Here is a 23,340-nt window from a genome sequence, read left to right on the forward strand (position 1 = left end):
ACAGCAAGACCCCATTTCTTCAAAAAACTAAGATATTAGCTGGGTGTGGTAGCACATGCCTGTAGTCCCAGCTATTAGGGAGGGTGAAGTGAGAGGATTGCTTGATCCCAGGAGGTCCAGGCTACAGTAAGCTAAGATCAGGCTGTGACATTGAACTCTCCAGTCTGGATAACAGACCCTATCTCAAAAAGAAAAGGTTTGGCTGGGCGCGGTGGCTCACACCTGTAATTCCAGCACTTTGGGAGGCCAAGGCAGGTGGATTACGAGGTCAGGAGATCAAGACCATCCTGGCTAACATGGTGAAACCCCGTCTCTACTAAAAATACAAAAAATTAGCCAGGCATGGTGGCAGGTACCTGTAGTCCCAGCTACTGGGGAGGCTGAGTCAGGAGAATGGCGTGAACTCAGGAGGCAGAGCTTGCAGTAGCCAAGATCACGCCACTGCACTCCAGCCTGGGCGACAATGCAAGACTCCATCTCCAAAAGGTTTCTGATCGGTTACTGTTTCCCAAGGTGTGAGGTCTTTACTATTAAAATTATCTGGGAGTAACTTGTTACAATGCAGATTTCCAGGCTCTCTCTCCAGACCTATGAATCAGAATCTCAGGGGCAGGGGAAGACTACAAAACAGGCTCTGCATTTGTAACAAGTTCTCCAGGTGACTTGCATGCATTCGTCTAGAATTTGATAAGCACTTTTCGATTTTTAAAAATTCTGCATGGATTCAGCATTTTCCCACTTAGGCTAATTCAAACTATCTAGACATCTTTAATTTTCATAAATTGATTAAACACTTTATTTTTATAGGATATTGTTACTGCATGTAGCTGTAGCAAGCCTGAGACTATGCCTCATATAGAGAAGGTTCTCAATAAGGGGGAGTATTTTTCCTAAGTTCCTTTGCTTATACGCCCCCTTAGCTCCCTGTACTTCCCCTATTAAAATACATATCACACTTTATTGGAAACGGACCAATTAGCCACAAATCAATATACTGCATGACAACTTTGCTGAATAATCAAATCACTAAAATGCAGGAAAGACAATTAGATGAGACTTGAAGGATCAATTAGAGGAATGGCCAATTTGGAAACTTCTTCTAAATATTAAATATTACCTAAAGTTTTAATGCAGCTGCCAGCGTGTATAGGTTGAGAAGTGGGGATAGAAGAATGAAAGGAGCTGGTGACACCTCCTTGTACCCCTGAAGTTGCTTCTAATTGGTAACCTGGGTAACAACCTGTGCCACAGAAGACAGTTTCAACAGCTGTTGCAGATGTGTTCACTTGGCCAAGACTTTTTTGCAGACCCCTACCCTAACCCCACATGGTTGTGACCCATACTCATCAGGAACTGAGATGGAAATGTGTCACCAGATTTGCTAAGAGAATGCGTGGTGGTGGGTCCTGGCATGGTGGAGGGGGCATATCTTCCTGCTAGCGAGTCCCAGCTTCCCCCTAACCCCTTTATACATACACACACACACACACTCCCTCACACACCCTTTGGGCATTTGGGTAGGGGATAGCTGGGAGCTTTCCGCTTGGACTCTGTCTAAAACAACTATTTCAACCTGTCTGGTGGTTTTCAGGGACTAGAATATTGTTAATTGATTTTCAGCCACTAACTTGCAGCAAAAACACGTCTGGTGAATTAACCTAGAACACACTTGGCCTGTTTAACTCTGTCTTCCCTTAATACACAACATGCTTCCTGACCTGACATCTGCTACCTCTATCCCCACAACTACACCAGTACTCCCAGCACACACAACTAAACATATGCCTGCTGCCTGAAGGGGACAAGCCAAGTTAAATAAACTTCCAGTGGAACAACCACTAGAGAACCATTCAGTGCCCTTTGGTCTCTTCCAAATAGTAACAACTTTGTCATCCAACTCACAAATACTAGTTTCATAAGAGCAAGATAGCATACTGGGGAAGGTGGAATTCCATCTGGAGTCAGAAGGTCAAAAGTTCCAAGGACAAAGAAAAAGGACTGTGTGGACGCAGTGTGACCCTGAGGAAGGGTTTTGGCATTAGATGGACTCCTGTGTGACTGTGGGCAAGCTACTAAATGTTTCTGAACCTTGAGTATATTGTTTTTCACTTTCCAAAATGGGCGTGACATCTCGTTGAGCTCCCGTGATAAACTATACATGCATGTATATGTGTATATATATACATATACATGCATTATACATATCCATGCATGTATCTATAACATACTAGCATACATAATTTGCTCAATAAATGACGGTAAGTTACGATTACCCCCTGGAGAATTCAGCAAAGCCCCTACAAGGGACTATTACTGCAGGGATAAAGGGTTTGCTTTCCTCGGGGATTAAACCATTGGTGCTCCATGGAATTAACTGATAGACCTTTAGAACAAGAGTGGGGGAGTGGACATTTAACAGACTCGACCTTGTAGACTTTTAATCTGCCAGCGTGTCCTGTTTGTTCTCCCATCAAAACACAGCTTAAAGATGACCACTTCTCACCCACAGCCACCCCACTAACCCAAGCCATTGTCACCCCTCTCTGGACAGCTGTAAGGGCCTGCCCCATCCCCTCTCAGTGCTACTCTTTTTGCAGTTTGTGGTCTCCTGATCTGATCTAAAGTCAATCTGATCTTTAAAGTCAGATTACAACCCTCCCTGCAGTGCCTCCATATCACTCTTAGAATCCCCAAAATTTTCTGTGGCCTCCAAGTCCTAACTTGCTCTGACCCTGGCTACCTCCTAGATGTTATCTATAAAACTCACCTGTACTCGTCCGTGTGCCATACTGGATGGTCTTACTCCTGGACACCTCAAGTATGCCTCAACCACAGGGTCTTTGCACCTGCTATGTTTCATGGGTCACACCTTCGCTTTATTTAGATCCCTGCTCAAATGTTACCCCCTCAGATAGGCCTTCTCTGATCACTGAGTCTAAAATAGCATTGCACCTTACTTTCCATCTCCTCCCCTGCTTTTTGATTCATTATAGTAAGTTCACAACTTACTATGCATGTGTATTATCTGCTTATTCATATACATGGTTTGGGATCTGTTCTCCAATACAATGAAGGTCTTTTGATGAGGGCTTCTGACTCACTCAATGCTATGTCCCCAGGGCTTTGGAACAGTTCCTGACATCCAGCAATGACTCAAGATATTAATCAACTAAAATGAATTTCTACTCACTGATCAAAACAAGTAACCTGTTTTTCAGCCTCTGTTCTCATACCAGATCCTTCTACAACTACTACATCACTAGCCCACCCTGGAAAAGTCCTAATGAATCCCAGAGGGAGATCTCCTGTCTAAGAAGGGAAAATCATTTTCCCCCCTTTTTGCCATCTCTGGCAGAATCCAACTCATCAAAAGTTCTTGACATTACCGAATGAGAAACTACTCAAGTGTACAAGCTTGGATGCATTAGGAGGTGTCCTACCGTGTTAAAAGCCTACTCCCAAGTGATACCCAACAGAGCACACATTCTTTCGGATCAACCAAAACAAAACAACAAATACTATTGTTGAAACCCTTGGGTCAGAAAATATCCTTGTAAAGATGATAGTCTCATAGATCACAAATGTTAATGAAAAATGGCTATTCTATGTAGCTACAAAAAGCACACCAGACATGTTGGCGCACTCAACAAAAGACCCATGGAAAAGGTATCGCTATTTGCAAAACTGGAAGAAAAAAATCCTGAAATGCTGCTGTTCTACTCCTTAATGATTTTCATCTCATCTCCACCCTAAGCCCCAGACAACTGCCTGTGCTTAGCCCATCCACCATAGGTATCAATGTGACAATAACACCTCTTTATACGAATTTCAGTTATAACATCCATCAAGCCCCACACTGAAATGTTAAGCATGTTGATTTTTTGTTCTCCATTTAAAAAGAGAACTTGCCTTTTATCAAATTCTGATATCCAGTAGATAGCAGGATTCAATAAACCTGCCCTAGTAAATGTTTTTATAAGGAGGTGAGACCTCATTTACAGTAGTGCTGTTTAGAATGTGGGTAATGGGCACAGCCATTTTTTAAAATTTTATTTATTTTTTAGACAGGCTTGCTCTGTCGCCCAGGCTGGAGTGCAGTGGCACGATCTCTTTCCACTGCAACCTCTGCCTCTCCGGTTCAAGCAATTCTCTGCCTCAGCCTCCTGAGTAGCTGGGATTACAGGCACACCCCACCACACCCGGCTAATTTTTGTATTTTTAGTAGAGATGGGGTTTCACTGTGTTGGCCAGACTGGTCTTGAACTCCTGACCCTCATGATCCACCCAGCTCAGCCTCCCAAAGCAGGTTTTTTCCAGCGTGTAGGAGATGCCCTAGAAGGCTTTCATTGAAACCACAAGTTACAACCTTTGTTGACTGAGCCGTTAAGATTTTTCATTTTCGCTCTATGAGGAGAGTGAACTTGCTGGGAGATAATCTGACATTTGATTGATATGGGTGTCTCCTTTTTCATGCTTCACTCAAAATTCAGACTTCAAATGGAACCTTATGAAGCATAAACATTATTAAAATGGCCATCAAAGGAACAGGGATATCTCTCTCAATCTGAAATGTGATCAATCGCAATTCATTAAGAATTTACTGAGCAGCCATCTAGATTAGGTAGATGGAAACACCACACTCAGGCAAACTATCATTTTCTGTTGCCTTTTTTAGAGATACTATGTGTAGATCACTTGCTTACAAGGCAGGGTTTGTTAAGTCACGGGGCAAAATCAGTATCTTTTTCACGTTTGATCTAAGATGTCCAAATATAACCTAACATACTGGAACCTGGAACATGCACAGGGGTTAACAGAAGGCAGAAGCTCTAGTGCACTGAGGCATCTACACATGATGCCTATGTACATTTTAAATTAACATTATTCCCCACCCCTACCTCCCATTCCAAGCAGTCTCCCTTTTTGTTGCATGCTCCATTCCACTAAGGCTCTGAAAATGTTAAACAACTGTTGTATTGCGGGAACATTCCCCTGCCACTCCCAGCAATTCAATTAACCATTGCATCTAGCATTGGGCATTAGTCAAGTGTTAAGGATGTCGCCACCTCTCACAGTGAGAAGCAGAGACATGAATTCTACGGGTTAAGAGGGGAACTGCAGGACCCATCAAAGGGGTTTTATAGAAATAGAGTATACCATTGCTTTAAAATGTCACCATGCATCATGCATACCTCTTGAACTCACCGGGTAAGACTTTAAACCCGTTATAAAGGCTGAGGCTGACCATATCAATAAAACTGACCCTGCCTTTTAGAACAGAGATGGTTGGGTGCATGTTCCTAGCTCTCTGTGCTTCCTTTCACTCATTTATTCTCACCAAAGGCGGTAAATAGGGAGTGAAACATTGGTACATAAGCCTTTCTTTACTGCACCATTGATACAAGGTAACAGATGAGTGTTTATTTGTAAGATTCAGTTTAATGTATGTGTCCTGAAGGTCATGGGATGCTCAGTTATGTAGTGATAAGTTGTAACATCCTGCCTCGCAGGCTGAAAGCACTGCATTGGCAAGACTTCGTAGTGATTGTTTTGGTCATAGGTTAGGCTTAAAAAAACAAAAACAAAAGGAAAAATAAATCTAGTGTTAAGGCACTCACCTATCTTGGCATGTAATTCCACACTAATGAAAGTACAAATTTAACTGTTCTGAACCACGTGAAAGAAAAAAGACAGGTGTTATTTTGACAGATATATCATGCAGCTATGCAATTTCCATTTGCCAATGTCCTGGTTTCAAAACCAAAAGACTTGGTCTAAGTTCTGCTACTTGAGAGATGTTTTACAAGAAAGGAAATAGAGGATCTTTGGCTAATAGAATGAAGATCCCCTTCTTATAAGACAGAGATAATTATATTCTCGAATGCCTCTAGCTTTATAGATTCAGTCTTTTATAGCCTCTAATATTCCATAAAGATCCCAAATAATTCACACATAATCTCTGTTAACCCAGACATAATACGTCAAAAAACACGGAAGTCATACGTCTGTGTACCTAATCTCCCTGTTCCGTATTTCACCATAAGAGCACTGATTATACTGTTAGATTTTCTTGTGGATTCATTCAACATCGTCTTACTTTCCTGGACCATGTATTATTAAAACCAGAAATAAAACATCAAAGTTAGCAAAATGCCTAATGTCTTACATGGCAGAGCCTCAAGGTTTCAGCTGTACTCCAAAGATATAAGAACTTTTATTTAAACGTTCTAGAGTGACCAACTGCAGCATGTGAAGAAGGAAAAAAAAAAAAAAAAAAAGGATACTGAGACTTGGATGGATGCATCAAGAAGTAGCAATGTTTGTTACCTGCAGAGGTGTTACAAGAAATTTCATCTGCTGCAACGAAGACGAACTGATTTCTGGAAGAGAAGATAAAATTCACAATACTGCTCGCTCAGGGGGAAATGTGCTCTCTGCCAATTGGTTTGATGTGTACAGATGAGGGGAGGGAAGGGTGCTGCTTGTGAATGGATGCTGCGAGGAAATGTGCTGATGTACCTCAGTTTAGAAAGATCATGAAATAAGCATGCGGGGACCTCTTAAAGTCATGGTAATGTCAGAATATGGACCAAGTACAAGCTGTTGCACCAAATATTAATACTATGTGTTACCAAAACATGCCAGAGTATGTTTCTAAGGCGCTAAAGCATTTCAAATTGTGCTTATATGAATTTCTATGCTAAAGAGATTACTTTTTAAAATGAGACTACTGATTAGGAAATATAGTATACTACAACTAGCTAAAAAAAATTATACAATTCCAGACTTATATGAAAAAAAATTTAAGAAAAAGTGCTGTCATTTCAGAAGACAATTTGATACGGTGATGTGTTATGGGTAATAATTTCCTCATCAAACCAGGCTAGCTACATAAAGTTAAGATAACTCAATTGAAATAAACCCTATCTGTCCAAATTATTTTTAATGATGCAGTATTAAAAAGAATGAAAATAGAAAATGCTATTTTACTTTTACTAAATCCAGAAAGATGATAAAACTATCTTAAGATGTTTCCAACTGTGACATTTCCACAATGCAATGTGTTCTAATTCAGGGGTACTACTTATTCCTCTAGAAATAAGATCATCTGTGTCAGACAAATTATAAAAATGGCACAATGAGGTTGCCTAGGTTCTTAAATGCCTCAACAGCAGCAGTACAGGAGCTCTGGGTTTTCACTGGTTACATCTTTACCATGCCTATGGATCATGAAGAACCAAGATTAATGCATTTTTTTTTTTCTTAGAGTGATTGGTTGTTTTTCAAATGTTTCAGTGCTTCAAAAGGTATCTAGTGATTGAACATTTCTTAAAACATCTTAAGAAAGTTTTACTGTTGCAAAAGGTACACCGTGGAATATAGAGCTGCCATTTGAATATTCCCTAGAATTTCATTCAGTTAAACTCTAATCATTTCTACACCAATAAAATATAAACAAATTATACATGCTTTGAGAATAGCATTTTTAGTACTTCTACATAACAAGTCACAACTAAGTTGATCGCTTAAGACAAAAGTTAACATAAGATTTTGGACTATCTTTTTGTCAGGCTTTTTGAACCCTGTGAATATCTGGCCCTGGATTTCCTATGTTTTGAGGAGCAATAAAATTTAATATCCCTGAAAACAAAGGAGATATTTTTGTTGAATATTTGATTTACTCACCTTTGGCTTATACAAGGGGTAATAACACGGGAATTCCTAACTACAGGTATGGTATTCTGGGGTGCACAAAACAAGCACTTAGAATAACCTCTATTTACCGAATGCTCACAAGAAGAATGCTACCATAAGCAAGAATGGCGACCTGGTTTATCCAAAGGGGCAAGGTCTTCGCACTAGGCATTCACATATCTGTGGCAGGAGGGTGGGGCAGCTCTACCCAATTTCTATTCCCTAATCCTAGATGAGATTGCTAGCTTGTTCCCTTTCTGCAATTTTCCCTAAGAAACTGTCCAGTGTGCTAGACATGAGGAAAGCCACTTGGAGACAAAATATATGTAAAACTGTGACTGAACAAACGGAACTTTTAAAGTGCAACCTGCCAGTATGATTAGAAACAGCCCTGTAAGAAACTAGGCTTGGTTTTTTAAATTGTTTCAGAATTTACTGTAAGATTGTGTCCTTGAAAATACTCTTTTTGATACTATGCACTTAAGCTACCCTTTTCCTTCCTCCTTTCTTCATCTCCTACCCTTTCCTTCCTTTTCTCCTTCCTTTTCTCCTTCCTTTTCTCCTTCCTTTTCTCCTTCCTTTTCTCCTTTTCTATTTTTTTCCCTTCGTTCTTTTCCCTCCTTTCATTATCCCTTCATTCTTTCTCTCCCCCAATTTTTTGAAAACCTATGTGTATTGATTTTTATTTATTGTTTTACCCATGGTCTTTTTGATCCCTAAGTTTCAGAACTAAAGGGGGACTACTCCCTTTTGACAACTGGCCCTCTTCAAAAAGAGTTGGCTTAGATTACTTTTGCTATGAATTTGCATATATTTCAAGGCACAGAGTTCTCAATAATAGTGACATTTAAAAGAACGTGCCATGGACTCTGCAGCAATGCCAAAAGGAGTTAATGGCTACCAGTTAAGTATTTTTTGGATGTATCCATTCTGTACTATTTTATTTTTTAATCCACGTAATCACATTACATCCCAGAAAGGTCACCATAAGGCATCAGAAAAGTGCCTTTCTATATAGAGTTCGTTAATTCTATGAATTCAATCTGTATGATCACCACTTCCCCTGAACTATGCTTTCATCAATTGACAAGTGCAATTAACAGGAAATGTCTGTAAAATCACAGATTTGCTTTGGGGTGGCTTACATTGTCAGGACAACAGAAAAACTCTGGTAGAGTTCTAAGTGGAGATTGCATGTTGGTGTTTATATCCACCATGATACGCCGTTTTATATAGAGCTGTTTCACCGTGAACATTAAGAAATTACTGACTTAGAGGGCCCATAAATGGATCATCTATGATGCCCAGGAGATAGAAACCATCTGAACTATCTTACCCGCAATCATCCTAGTCCTGATCGCCCTTCCATCCCTGCACATCCTGTATCTAACAGACGAAATCAATAACCCCTCCTTTACTATTAAGTCAATCGGACACCAATGATACTGAACCTACAAGTACACAGATTACGGAGGCTTAATCTTTAACTCTTATATATTACCCCCACTATTCTTAAACCCAGGAGACCTTCGACTTCTAGAAGTTGACAATCGAGTAGTCACATATGATCACAGAGACAAATGTCTCTGCTATATCCACACAACTTAAGGAAAAATTAAAAGATCAGAACAATGCAGGTATATTCTGAACAGTGGGCTACCTCTCAGGGAAGAAAGAAGGCTGGCACCAGGGTCTGTCTCCTTATGCAAACCCTACTGTTGTGCTGTTTTCTCTCAACACAGACCCATGGATTTAAACTTCAAAATGCACCTGATTTTCCACAAACTGGTCTGTTCTTTAGTTGTTGAGTAAAAAAAAAAAAGCAAGTGTGACTGAGTCATTCTCAACCTTGACTGCACATTGTAAATAACTGTTACACTTCTAAACATTTCTGGTTACCAAGCTACACTTAAGACCAGTTAAGTGGTAACCCCCGAAACTGGGTCTCGGGCATCAGCAGTTTTTAAATACTTCCAAGTGATTCTAATGTGCTAATGTTCTTCATTTGAAAACTACTTGTGGAGTTGAATGGTAAGAGTGCCAGTGATAGGACCCACTTTTGAGGGTTCTGCTTTAATTGATCCTGTGGTAGGGTCTGAAAAGTAGTTCAGAAAATGCTCTGTAGGTGACTTTAATAGATGGCCACAGCTGAGAAGCAGTGATATGATGCCAAGGCAGAGGGATTCAAGAGACTCAAAGAAGTGGATTCAAGGAAAGGGATTCAAGGGAGTTGAATCACTGAATTTCTCCCAACTTTGGTTTCTATTTTTGCAACTTCTATTTGACCATCATGCTTGCCTCCAGGGCAACCTAGCTACTTAGGTTTTGGACAATGCAACCATGGAAACCTGATAAAGTGTCCAAGAAAGGGTACTTCCAGTTTCTAGATGCCTTCTAAGAGTTGACTTTAAACCTCGTCCTGAAAGAGAAACTGCTCTACAGTGGCCATGTCTTACTCTTGGTATTTGAGTCCTTCCTTACCTGTTCCTCTTACTGGACCATTTCTTATGAATTTACTCAAGATCATCTTGGCTTGAGTTTTTTCACTTTTCCTTGAGTTCAGCCCCTAATTTTGTCTTGACCCATTCTGTCACCCAAAACTTTCTATATTCTACCTCTCCTACTCCAAAATTTTTCAAACTTCCCTGAAGAATTGCCTAGAATGCTCATTCAATGTATAGATTCCTGGGTTTCAACCCTGACCCACCTGAATCAATTTTCAGGAGAAGAGGTCTGGTAATCTGTACACTTAATAAGAACCCGGGCCTGCATATTGATCAGCTCCACAGGGCACCCATTCTCACTGTGCTCTAGGTAGCAGGCGCTCCTGTGAGGGAATCACGCCTCCTGCTACTTCTTACCTTGAAGTTTGGGCAACCTTGCTGAGAAAACCCTGCAAGTTCATTCCCATTTTCATTTCAAAGCTCACTTGTCCCAGGAGGATTGTTTTAAATTGGGAAGGCTTCGTTGGAGGTGGAGAAGAGGAAGGATTACAAATGTATGAAAAATGAAGAAATCGCTAAATTGAGTTTAAGGGAGAAGACTATTTGTCCTGGCTCATGGGAATGCTGGCCACAAAGTCTACTATCCAACACTGATGTGGCACTTATGACTGCAAGTTGATAAGTGTCATACCTATGTATTCATTAAATTTTTCCTACAATCCTTCTTTTTATCCTCCTCTTGTAGATGAGGAAACTGAGACATGGAAAAGTTACATAATGCGAGCAGATGTTAAGTGGTAGAGGTGAAACCTGAACACAGTTGGCTTGGCTCTACACCCAAGCTTTTACTATCTAAAGTTCTTAGGAAACATTCATGTAGTAGGTATTTAATCAGCAGTGCGGTGTGATGTCTCTGGAGTAACTTAATATTCTGAATCTTCAGTTCCTCTGAGAAATAAATTTGAATTCCTCTGAGTATAATTAAGAGAATTAAAAACATACTCTGCTTTAACAACTTGATTATGAAATGGAATACTACACCATGGTCTTTATCTTTTTCACTCTTATGTCACTAGGTTGACTAAAGTTTTAAGATTTTTTTATAGAACACCCGTCTACACTATCTGCCTCAGCTGGTGGTACATTTAAATTAGTCCTGTGGATTGCCACGTATCACCCTCATAGCCCACTTTTGTTCCTTAGGCTAAATCTCATCTCTTGGCAGTTATCCTTCTGAAAAATTACCCATGGCTAATTCTTAGAGTCAAATTAAAATAGTAGCCAGCCCATGTTGCTGGAGGGGACATGAGAGGCTAGATACCAAGACAGGGTAAACTTTTGGTGCAGGTAGGTGGGAGGCAAACATACCCCGTATCAAATAATGCTGATTTAAATTTTATTGGTAAAGATTCTGGTTACTTCCCATTCTTTGGCTTCTTAATTCTGTTACATTGCTATTGTTACATAGATCTCTCAGGATCGATATCACTTACAGCAAGGTTCTTCTTCTATCCAGTGCTATGAATATTGAATCTCTCTCTCTCACTGTCACACACACACACACACACACACACACACACACTCTTAAACCTTGCAAGGATGTCTGCTAGGCAATCCCTACAGCTGAGAAGTTGGTCTTCTGGCCTGGTAGATGGCAGCCAAGACGCCCCAAGATAGTAGTGGGACAAAGTCCAATTCCCCCTGTAGGTATTGGGATATCTTTTGTTTATAAGGCAGAAGTTCTTAACCCTGACTGATCAGCCAATACTTTGTTTTTTAACAAATATTCAGCTAGGATTTTTTTTAAAAATAAAATACTAAGGACCAGGCCCATACACCAGTCATGTAAGTTCAGCATCTTTTGAGAGTGGTTCTCATGCACAGATATGCCTGAAAAACCCCTGGGGATGATTCTCATCTGTCAGCCAGCATGGGGAACTCATATGTCACTGTACGAATACCTCTCTGAACATACGTATCTTGCCTCTGCAGGAAACAGTTGTCTTTTGGGTTTAAAGTAAATTGTACTAGTGTTGATTTTGACATTTTATACTTAACATTTTAATTGCTAATTATATATTCGAGTAATTATAGTAATTGTTTTATAATCATGCTTATCAGGATGCTTTTTTTTCACGTAAAATTAAGGTAGAAATTCACAATCAGCTTATTCTTGTTGTTCATCTTAAAGTTGCTAGATGTGCCATATGGAACTCAGCCACGAGTATTTTCTGAATATTAAACATAATATGCAGATATGATGCACCTATTAAAATTCATATTGCCAACCTTACCCAATAGTTGACTCACATCATTCATTCAACCCTCAGATTGTAAATGAGGGACTTGTTACTTATCAGGCACTGAGCTAAGTCTAAGGGGTCTGATGCTATGCTCATAGCCTTTAAATCACTGGAGTATCTTGGACTTGCCTGTCTGGAAGCTCATAATCTAATTTATATTTCAGTTTCATCACCTTCAAAGGGAGGTTGCTGGCAATCAGTATCTTACCTCCTTGGCCCACATATTATACTAACACTCTACTCCAGAATGGTACAAATCCCATTCAGATTCCTATTTTTTACCTGCCCTGTCACTTTTATTCATACTTTAGAATATATCATGTGTACTTCTATACAGTGTGCAAACTGTAGAATGAGACAGGGTATACACAGACAAGTAACCAAACAGATTGACTATAGAAAGCTCTCCAAGGTTCTACACCTATCCCATTTGGAAAAGGGGGAACATATGAAAATCCACTTAAAAACATTTCATTTAGACACAGTTCCTGTTGCTAACATGATATACATAAAGAAGCTTAAACAGAAAGAAGATAAGGTCAGTGAATCTCTCCCCAGTTTGGCTATTCTACCAAAAAAATCCGAGTTTTAGAAATTCAAACCCAACTGCATCTCCGTTACCTGGAGACGTTGAACAGTTCCCTTTTGTCATTTTAGTTCCTCCAACATTTAACATTCTCCCCAGTTCCCACTAGACTTTCTTGTCTAGGCTCAGGTGAAAGGGAACCAACCGGGAATCTGGAAACCATGCCTTGTTGCATACAAGCTGTATTCCACTAGAAAATTCACTTCTCCTTTCTGGGCCTCAGTTTCTTCATTTGGAAAAGAAGATATAAAAATAGTACATGCCCTTCCTGGACCTTTTGTGCAGGTTGAATGAGAAACATCTTATTGGTGGAAGTCACCTTATTGGTAGAAAAATTGGCTTTTTTTTTTTTTTTTGCTCTGTAGACTCATAAAGGAAAGTCCATTTCTCTCTCCACCCAAAGAGGAGAGCAGGCAATTGGTTTTACAAAAATCCAAAGCAGTGATAGTTAGAAGGCTGGGTTTATCCTGGGAGATTGGGCATGTCTCCTACAAAGCTAATGCATGTGTGGTGGCCTAAGTTGATCCATGAGCAGAAAAGTTAATATGCAAGGCACAGTATGAACAAGAAGGATAGGATATTTGATCGTGTGGTTCCCAATTTCTATTCCCCAACCTATTCTATTTCTAGGGTGGAAGTCAATATTTTAAAACAACCAAAAACAAATGTATTTAGTAAAAAATTATTCTAACTCATAAAACCCGTGTCCACAGGAAACTTTTTTTTTTTTTCACTCAAGAACAAAACACAGTATTCCCACAGTTGATGCTGTTGCTGCTAATATCCGGAGTACTAAGCGTCAGGATCTCTTAGAGGGGCTTTCTGTTCATGATAGCAATTCTCACAACCACCCAAAGAAGCAAGGTTATCCATTAATCCCACTTTATAGATGAGGCAGTTGAGTGTCAACTAGCTCAATGTTAGCCTGCCCAAATTATCTCATGTAGTAAGTAGACTCACAGATTCAGGACCCAGGTGTAAATCTCAATGTGTAATCATATTCTGTATATCAACAGCAATGATTTGCTAGTGCATGTCTCTATCAGAGTAGGTCCAATGAGAATAAAAGATCCTGTTTCAAATCTTGACACAGTTACCTACAAGTCCTGGGATGCCAAGCAAGGCACAGGTTCCCAAAGGGTTAGTGCTACAATGTGTCTTAGATATTGTCTAGACTAAAAATGACCTTGCACTTTTCAATGCGTTTAATTTAATGTACTTGCTACTGCCTGTATATATTCACTGCAAATACTAGCATACATTCCAAAATATGTCAATCTGAAACCGAGTTATTGATAACATTTGCACCCCCTTTTTTGGTTTATAAAGTTCACCTTCTTCATCTCTTTCTGATTCTAATTAGTACCATGCTTTCCACTTAGCATAGGAAAAAACTGAGGGTCAGTAAAGTTAAATCAGATGGAACTTTTTCAGGTACTACTCTATATTTGTGTGAAATCTATGCAATTAATGGCATGATGTTAGCATCAATAACTATTTGTCCATGAATCTTTTGGGGTAAAGAATTAATTGTGGCCTTGGGCCAGGAGAGGGAAGAAGTCACAATGGAATTGACATTGAGGGATGCTAACTGTTGATAGCTCTTTCTCATAGAAGAAGGGAGAGTAGAGAGGCAATGGCAATAAATCAATAATTTACAAAGATAAATCCTCTTATCTCTTACAAAGTTTGTGATGGGACAATGCTCTGTCAACATTATTTATGGCATATCAGGGTAGAATAGAAGCTTGTTCTCTAGAGCCGGGCTTCTCAAACTTCACACCAGTCATTCTGGAATCTTGAAAGTGCAGGTTCTGGTTCAGCAGGGCTGGGGTGGGGTTTGGGATTCTACATTCTCACAGGCTCCTGGTGAGGCCAATGGTGTTGGTCTGAAAACTATACAAGGCAAGGCTCTGCAGGCTTTTTTAGATGATCCACTCAAATCTTGAAATTTCAAAACAGAACAAGTTCATCCCGCTTTCCCCCCATTTGTTCATTTTCTAAGTTGGGGAGACAGAAATGGAAGAAAACAAAAATAGCGGGGAAACGATCATTCTGAAAAAGCAGGGAAGCTAGTATTGTCCAGGAAGAATTATTAAAGTACTTCCACTCCCACTGCCTGGGCTCATACTCTGTTTGGTAGTAGTCATTCGCAAACACTCTAACAAAGCAGAAATGGTGGAAAAAAGTTCATCTCTTAATACATTCTAAAATTTTAAATTACAAAATTGAAACCATGAAAGACAAGAATTGAAAGAATTGAGGATGCTAGAAGCATCTAACAATGAGTGTTTTCTTTTTTTCTTTAAATTCCATGTCCCCCAGACTCGTGAGAACCACTGATTTAGCTTATCAGATATGTGGCTTATTTCTATAATCTCAGGCCAAAGCATTTCAATCTAAATTGATTGGGATAATTACGAGAAGAGTACTTGGCTTTGATTATGTTTCAGCTATCAGAAAACTGTTAATCTGTTTGAACAGTCACACATCATAATGCAGTAAGAATTAGCTTGGAAAAAAAAGTGACTAGTTACTCCTTATATTCTCCCTAGTTTGTGCCCCACAGACTCCCATCCCCTCAAATTCGGATCATGGCCCCTATTCTAAATGTTTTGTATGTTAATTAAATATGAAGTTCATTATAGTTGTGAGGAGTGCCTAATTCCAGAGGAACCAAGCATTTTGATTTACACCCAGGAAGAAATAAGTCATTTCTGTCCAGTGACTGTTGACATGCATGTACTACACACAAATGTGAAAATAAGAAGCCACATTGAAATAGAAATCAATTCTTGTGGAAAAGAATTTCAACTTGCGATAAGTAGAGTCAGAACTTGCTTTGATAACTTTAAAGGAAATATTAGACACTTTTAGTGAAAAATTTCATCTTATCTTGAAAGAAATGATAGTATACTGCCATCCATAGTATACTACCTAGGGACAAAAAAAAACCCAAACAAAAAACAAAGTGGAGGGGTTTAATTTTTATTGCTACATCCACAAATGCTTCATGCGCTAAGATTCTATCTTCTGCTTTACTGGATTACTGTCTTCTAGAATGTAAGTTATTTTTAGCAATAGAAATGGCTCATTCACAGGGCTTTGTATGTATATTTTCAACAGACCTACACCTAGAAAGCATTAGGCTTTCCCAGCCTGCCTCTAAAACCCTTCACAGCTGAAGGGCCCTGATGTTGCTACTGAAAAGATAGGCTTTGTGGTTTTTTTTTTTTTTTTTTTTTTTTTTTTTTGTGGCATATCAAGTCAATGATCTGCGACCTAAAAAGTGTGTAATTAGGCCATGACATGACCAAAGGAGTTGTTACACCTTGTCTTGTCACTGGCAAAAGTGTCTACCCACGTGGCTGTGACAGCTATGCTCTGTTGGGCTTGGAAATTCCTTTAATCTCTCCCCAACTCCTTCTTGGTCCAGTCTGTTGGCTATTACAGGATTGGTTCTTTTTTTAAACTGATTCAATTACATATCCATCCAATAATGCATAACAGTTGTTAGGAAGCCATTATAGACTATGGACAAAAGGCAATTAGTTCTTGAGAGAGAAACTTGAACACTTTCTCTTTTAACGTGTGTGTGTGTGTGTGTGTGTGTGTGTGTGTGAGTGTGTGTGATTTCTATAAACTAAGAGAAACTCAGAAAATATATCAGTTATAGCCATATTACTTCTCAGTACTGAGAGCTCAGCATCCATAAACCCAATTTTAAAACATTACAGTGACTCTACTATCAAAAGCTGAGATGTACCTTCCCTTCCTCACGATTTCAGAGCCATCTCCATACTTAACAAATGAAATCAGTGACAGTCTACAGAGCAGATCAGGAGAAAATAGAATTATCTTACCTATCCTAATTTTTTGGAGAATACACAATCAAAATCACTAAGGAGCAATGTTTATATATATATATATATGAACTGTCATACATATAGATATATATAACATATATATATAGCATATATATAACATACATATCTATAGGGCAGAAAGATGGTCCCTTCCTTCCTTCCCTTTTTCCATTCATCCATCCACCTATGTATGTGTATGCATGGATGTATGTATGTATCTATCTCTGTCACTTAAATAATTTTTAAATAAGACTAAATAAAATATAGGAAGTCTAGCATAAAGTTGCCAATGTTTATTTGGCCAAAGGTGGTTGCCAGGCCTTGAACTGGCCTTGGGAGATACTGCTTTCAATATAGCACTAGAATAAGATCTTGAGATCTCTCCTTGCCACATATCATGAAGAATAAGAACAAGGGCTGCTACTGCTATTTAGCTGTGTGTGTGTTTCTATTATATTATTAATATATATGTAATATATATTAACATATATATTATATAATATATTTCTATTATTACTTATACCTGTGAATCTCACAGGTATAAGTGTGTGTTTCTATTATCCTAAAGCTGGCTAGGACAATTGGTATCACTTTTTCTTCCTGAGGAGTGCCTGAATCAGCAAAAACCTCAAAAAACAAAAACACAAAATGGATCTATTAGGAAAGTAAACTTTAAATGAACAAGATAAAAGGTGTGTATATACACGTAGATATGTATAGATGTACACATGCTCAACGTGGAGTTCCAACTAAAACCTGGACATGCTTTTCTAGACACAGGGGCACAGAAGGATAGAAATAAAGGCATAAGTGACTCATTTCTGCTACATTATTACAACTTGACAGATTTTTTTTTAATTACAGAACCCAAGAGTTCATCAGGATGAGTAAAAATAAAAGACTAAAAAGAAACTAAAACCCAAGAACAGCTTCTTCAAAGCACCATCAAAAATGGCACAGAGGTAGTACTTCGGCTTATTGCCATGTATTGATTCCACAGCCTAGACTCAAACTCTCAAGTGGCTTTTCCCTGCCTCTGGGTCTGTATCCCAGCTAGGAAGATGGCATGGGAAACTTTCCCATCCGTTCTGAACCTCCGTGAACTCCACCCTCAGTCCCTTGTTGATCTGAGAATACCATCTCTGGCATGGCCATGTTTTACAATGCTCTCACTATATTTTTCCAACAGATTTCTCAAAGACTGCGACTGTAAATAAAATGATAGGGAGTCTAGCATAAAGTTGCCAATGTTTATTTTGCCAAGTAAGAACATGAAAAACAAAATGGGATGTCTAAAATGAAAACTACCATTTGCTATTGTTCTAATTTTATAAATAAAATCTTTAACAGCAGTGAGAAGGAAGAATGGATTCAGCCTATTTCCCAGAAAAGAGGGTTGACAACCATATTTACATGGTGTTCTTCTGTCTTGATAAACCAGTAAATATGCCATCAAAGGTGGTTGCCAGGCCCTGAACTGGCCTTGGGAGATACTGCTTTCAATATGGCACTAGAATAAGATCTTGAGATCTCTGCTTGCCACACATCATGAAGAATAAGAACAAGGGCTGCTGCTACTGTTTAGCTAGAAATATTTTCAATCCTTATCAAACTTGGTTCAGATAAGAGGACTGCAGAAAGCAGAGCAAGTACCCCCTTTGTCTGCTTTTTGTATATCTATTTTCATTAAGGGTTTCAAATTATCCACAGGTTCAGCTTTCTGTATTCCAACCCACGGCAAAAAAAAAAAAAAAAAAAAAGAAAACAATATCCATAAAATATCTCTTTAAAAAATTAACCTTCCTACAGAAATAAGCCCCTAAGTGGTAAATTACATTTTCTATTCAGGATGCTCATACATTTTATATGCTGACAATCCCTTAAATTTTAGCCTATATCATCAGATAAAGACTCCAAATAAAATGGAATATCATTGTAAATGTACTTATTTGTCTATTTTCATGACAGCATTTCTCTCCTACTTAATCTGAGGCCAGAAAATAAAGTTCTAAAATAGGGAGTAGCCTGCACTAATGGAAATCAACTCAAATCCTTTTACTTTTTTAGTTCAGCTTGAAGTAAGATTGTATAATAAGGATTTAGTCCTATTTTCTGTATTTAGCTTATGATGAAATATTAGAGGGCAGAAAGATGGTTCCTTCCATGCTTCCTTCCGTCTTTCCATTCATCCACCCACCTCTATCGCTTTATCTCCATCTATCCATCTACCCATCCTTCCACCCATCTATGTATGTGTACGCATATGGATGTATGTATGTATCTGTCACTTACATAATTTTTAAATAAGACTAAATCCTGTATGAACCCCAAAATATGCCTACTTATCCTTACTAGGTTCTAAGAAACACAAACCTGTCTAAACAGAACCTTTTATTCATAGGTTATGAATGTCATATTTAACTTCTGTTTTCTAGCATGCAGTTTGTGACCACTTGAAATTAACAAGCCCTGGTCTCTTTGCATTAAGCTTTACCTGAATACACTTACGAGTCCCTTGTGAGGCCCCAAGGCACAAGTGTGTGTGTGTGTGTGTGTGTGTGTACATGTATGTATGCAGAGAGCAAGATAATATGGCATTTTATTTGGATTTCTATTAAGTTGAGCTATATAAAATTTATATTGATGTATGTACATATTTCATACCTATTACAACAGAGCCAATATGTCATTTTTGTCACATAAAAGTAGCAATTTCTATCTCTACATTAGCAGTGAAACTTTAAGGTCTCAAAAACCAAGAAGAGGTATCCATTAAAACAAAACTATGTTGCTTTGCAGTCTTTTGCTCAGTTTAGAGATACCTGTGTGGCCTGGTGCTACTATATGTCAAAAGCTTCTTAGCTTTCATGTATCTTTACAAGAAATGCATGTTTTATGTGGAAGAAATGGCCCCTGGTAACTATCACTGTAATCAGATTGTGATGAAATCTGAGTGAAAAACTCTGTATTGCTTTAGTCTCTAGGCAGTCTGCATCTACTTTCTGCCCTGATGTGGAGGGACGTTTTCATGCACTGATCATTAGGAAATGTTAGAGTGTTAGCAAGCAGGACAAGCATGACAAATGTCTGTCTGTCTAGGGAGATAACATTTTCATCAAAGCTATGTACACATCATATTTTCTCAAATATTTGTGGCACAGTTGATCAAACAGGGAATCTTACCCCCACCGCCGTCCCACCGCCCCCACCCTAGCCCCCAACCTAGCCCCCAACCTAGCCCCCAACCTCCCAGTTTGGCTGCTTCAAGATGCAACAACAACAAAGTCATAATACACAAACCATGAGCCAATCAATAAAGAGAAGCCTGCCCCCAGGCTTAATTCAAGCAAGCCATTCATCAAGCTGATGTGATGGACCTGTCCAATCCAGAACGTATCACAGACACATCAGCAACACCAAGTGGCATGCAATGACCGGATGACCAAAGGCCCCTGTGCCATGCTTCAATTGGTTCAAGCTCAGAAAACGTTCTCCATTGAGAGTTCAGACAGTTGGCTTTGCATAAATCAAAGTGAGATTAGAAATAAAGATTTGGTGAGGTCAAGTGTTTACCAAATGTTTGCTAAATGCCAAGATAAGATGTTCACCTATTCCCACTAAATTTGTCAATGAGACTCTAAAATTACCTAGTCCAGTCAGGTATTTTCCTTTTGGGGAAATCTCTGCCCACACCAGATGGTCTTCATTCTGGAGGTCAACATTCAGAGACTCTCAGGTTGCTCCCAGATGATCAGCATGTGATCATTTAACCAAGAAGATGATGGGCAGGGAGTTGCAAGGTGCCCATTAAGGACCTTCTGGACAGTCCTGAGGTTACTGGAGTTCAATATTTCTCAAAGGTCCCTGAATCTTGAATTTGATGAGGGCTTAATTTGTGCTGATAAAAGGTAAAATCCTACCAACTGGGGACATCAAACTTTTGCTTTCAAGACGTCTGAAGAATGAATCTCATGATTACAGGGAAAGTTTGTTGCTGTTTCTCTTTTGATCAATTGACAGCCAGAGAGCATTACCAAAACATTCTCAATGCCTGCTGATTTTACTTCCTATTTTTGAAGAAGTTCTTTTGTTAAGTTTTTCTTTATCTTGCCTGTTTTCTACAGAAGAGGAACTAAGAATCTATCACTACTGATTCTATGCTGTGATGATATAAAAATAACTGGTTACACGATTGCTACTTCTGAGAGAAATTCTAGGTACTTGGCATCTTTAATCTAGATTAAAAAGCTATTCTGATAATTTCACATTTTCCCTAAAAGTGTCTTCTTATAAAAAGGTATTCCTTCTCAATATCCATTTATTAAAGATAAAAGGAGATAGCACCATTTAATAGACACTTTAAAAATTCAGAAATACAACTTTAAAGATTGCTTTCTGTCCATTTACTTAATGAATTTACTTCAATGAATAATTCCATATGTGGCAAGTGTCTTGCTTATGATAAAGTTAAATAAGGATAGCTATCAATTTCCACAGCAACCAAGAAGACCAAATGTGCAAATTTCTCTAATGAACAACAAGAGGCCAATTATATGGACAACAGAATAGTTAGTTGGTTTTTTCAGCTGAAACTATGGTACTAAAGTTGGAATTGCAGTTATTAAAGATTTACCAATCCAAGAACAAGGGCGATCTTTCAGTGGGACATGTTGCCAATGAGAAATCTAAATAATATCAAAATAACAGATTTTACACATATGGTGTTCCAAAATGTAGAAACTTAAAAATGTCTAGATGAATGCAAGTAGAGTTGGCCAGAATCTCAGATAATTCTAATAGTATCATATGTTGTTTATTTTTTAAATGTCTAGACTATCCTTATTGAAGGAGGCGATTTAAATTATATATTTGTTAATCTTTTTTTTTTCAACTTGGGGGGGTAGATGAACTTATACTGAAAAGCAAGATAATCAAATCCGTTTAAGATTCTTATACAGTAGGCTAAAGTTACTATGATTATAATTATATGCAAAGTGGGTGTTTGAGAATGTAGAATCTAGAGAGATTTTCATAAAAAATAATTAAGGCTTGCAGTTGAACCACATTGCAATTGATACTTTGTGAATCTTCAATGCAGAATTTAATAACATTAGACCTTTTCATTGGTACAATGATCTTGAGTTTTTTTATTAGCCTTATTGACCCTCTCAACTTTTCTAATCCAGTGTCAGTGGGTTGAAGATAACAACTTACATGAAACACATTTTGCATCTTGGCAACTGATTACTGGGTAAATGTATAATTTATGTATTGAGAACCTTGTCTTGACAATTGTCTGGATTTCTCTGAAGGCCCCCTACAGCCTTGAGAACTTGTTATGGCTGCTTATAAGAAGATACCTGCATAGAACCAGACAGCAGATCTCAACTCCATCTTACCGAAGAACCATTTGTTAAAAGTGTATGCATGGGGTTTTCAAAGTGCCGCTTTTAGGGTTCAGGAATTTACTCTGCTTTATTATATTGCAATAATTCTACAATTAGCTAACAGCACATTTCGTGAGAAATGGAATGGAACTGCAGAGAAAGCACACCACAGCAAACCGAGGATAGGAACTACATCACAACAGGCCCGGGTAGGAGCACCAGAGGCTGCCGACACTTCCCATTCAGGAGTCAAATACATCGCCTGCTTACCTGTCTGACCCAGCATGCCCCAGCCACACATGCAAATTGTTATCATTGTTTTATTCATGAAACGTATTTTTTAAAATAAAGGACTCATTACCAAAATAAGCACCCTCAATGACATTTGTGCATGCAGAGCATCTGAACATTCACATTTATGTCCTCAGAAAACAGAGCCAAGGAGTTGCATTCAATATGAAAACACACACTTTCCTTTTCCAAGGCAACCATACAAAAGTAGCTACGGCTTGCTGTTTCAGGAACCAACTCATCTGTTAAGCCTGGGTAATAGAAGCCCCTCATTTCCACCCCACCCGCCCACAACTTGCCCATCCATTCTGACTTCTGCACTTCTCAAACACGCTGGGTTCCTTCCACTGCCTGCCTTAACATGTGGTGTGCATTACAAATAAAAGTTGACTTATGTTTGTAGGATTGGACACTGGGCATTGCCAGAAAGAATGAATCTCCTTATGAATGCCAGGGACACTCTCCCTCTCCTTTATTTCAAATTGTAAAAATGCATTGGAGGGAATAATTTATTCCGTATAAGACCTTGTAAAAAGGGAAATAAGGGACTTGAAATTGAAATAAACCTTGCAGGATCGTGGTCTGTTTTTCTTCCTATGAGTTAGATGAAACCACAGTCTTACATAGATGACCATAAGAAGGTTGTACAGAGTGTGTGTGTGTATGTGTATGTCAGCAAGCTGTATTGTCACAGGAATTAAGAGATGTTAAAAACTACACAGGGACAAGACTATCATTTTCTTTGTGTTTTAGCAGAGAAAGTAGTTT

General features: G+C 38.7%; 1 protein-coding gene across 12 annotated transcripts in view; it reads right to left on the reverse strand.

Annotated features, from left to right (window-relative positions):
* The window catches only part of RBFOX1 (RNA binding fox-1 homolog 1), a 1,702,422-nt gene that overhangs the window by 13,585 nt on the left and 1,665,497 nt on the right, over positions 1–23,340 (reverse strand). For 5 of the 12 annotated variants that reach the window (XM_025370433.1, XM_025370440.1, XM_025370434.1 and 2 more), the window contains one exon: positions 6,328–6,380. The exons of the other annotated variants lie outside the window; for them this stretch is intronic. In XM_025370433.1, coding sequence (XP_025226218.1) covers positions 6,328–6,380 — 53 coding nt within the window. The remainder of the gene's footprint in view (positions 1–6,327; positions 6,381–23,340) is intronic. 12 annotated transcript variants of the gene reach the window in all.

This window comes from Theropithecus gelada, chromosome 20 (genome assembly GCF_003255815.1).
Source record: "Theropithecus gelada isolate Dixy chromosome 20, Tgel_1.0, whole genome shotgun sequence".
Taxonomy (NCBI): Eukaryota; Metazoa; Chordata; class Mammalia; order Primates; family Cercopithecidae; genus Theropithecus; species Theropithecus gelada.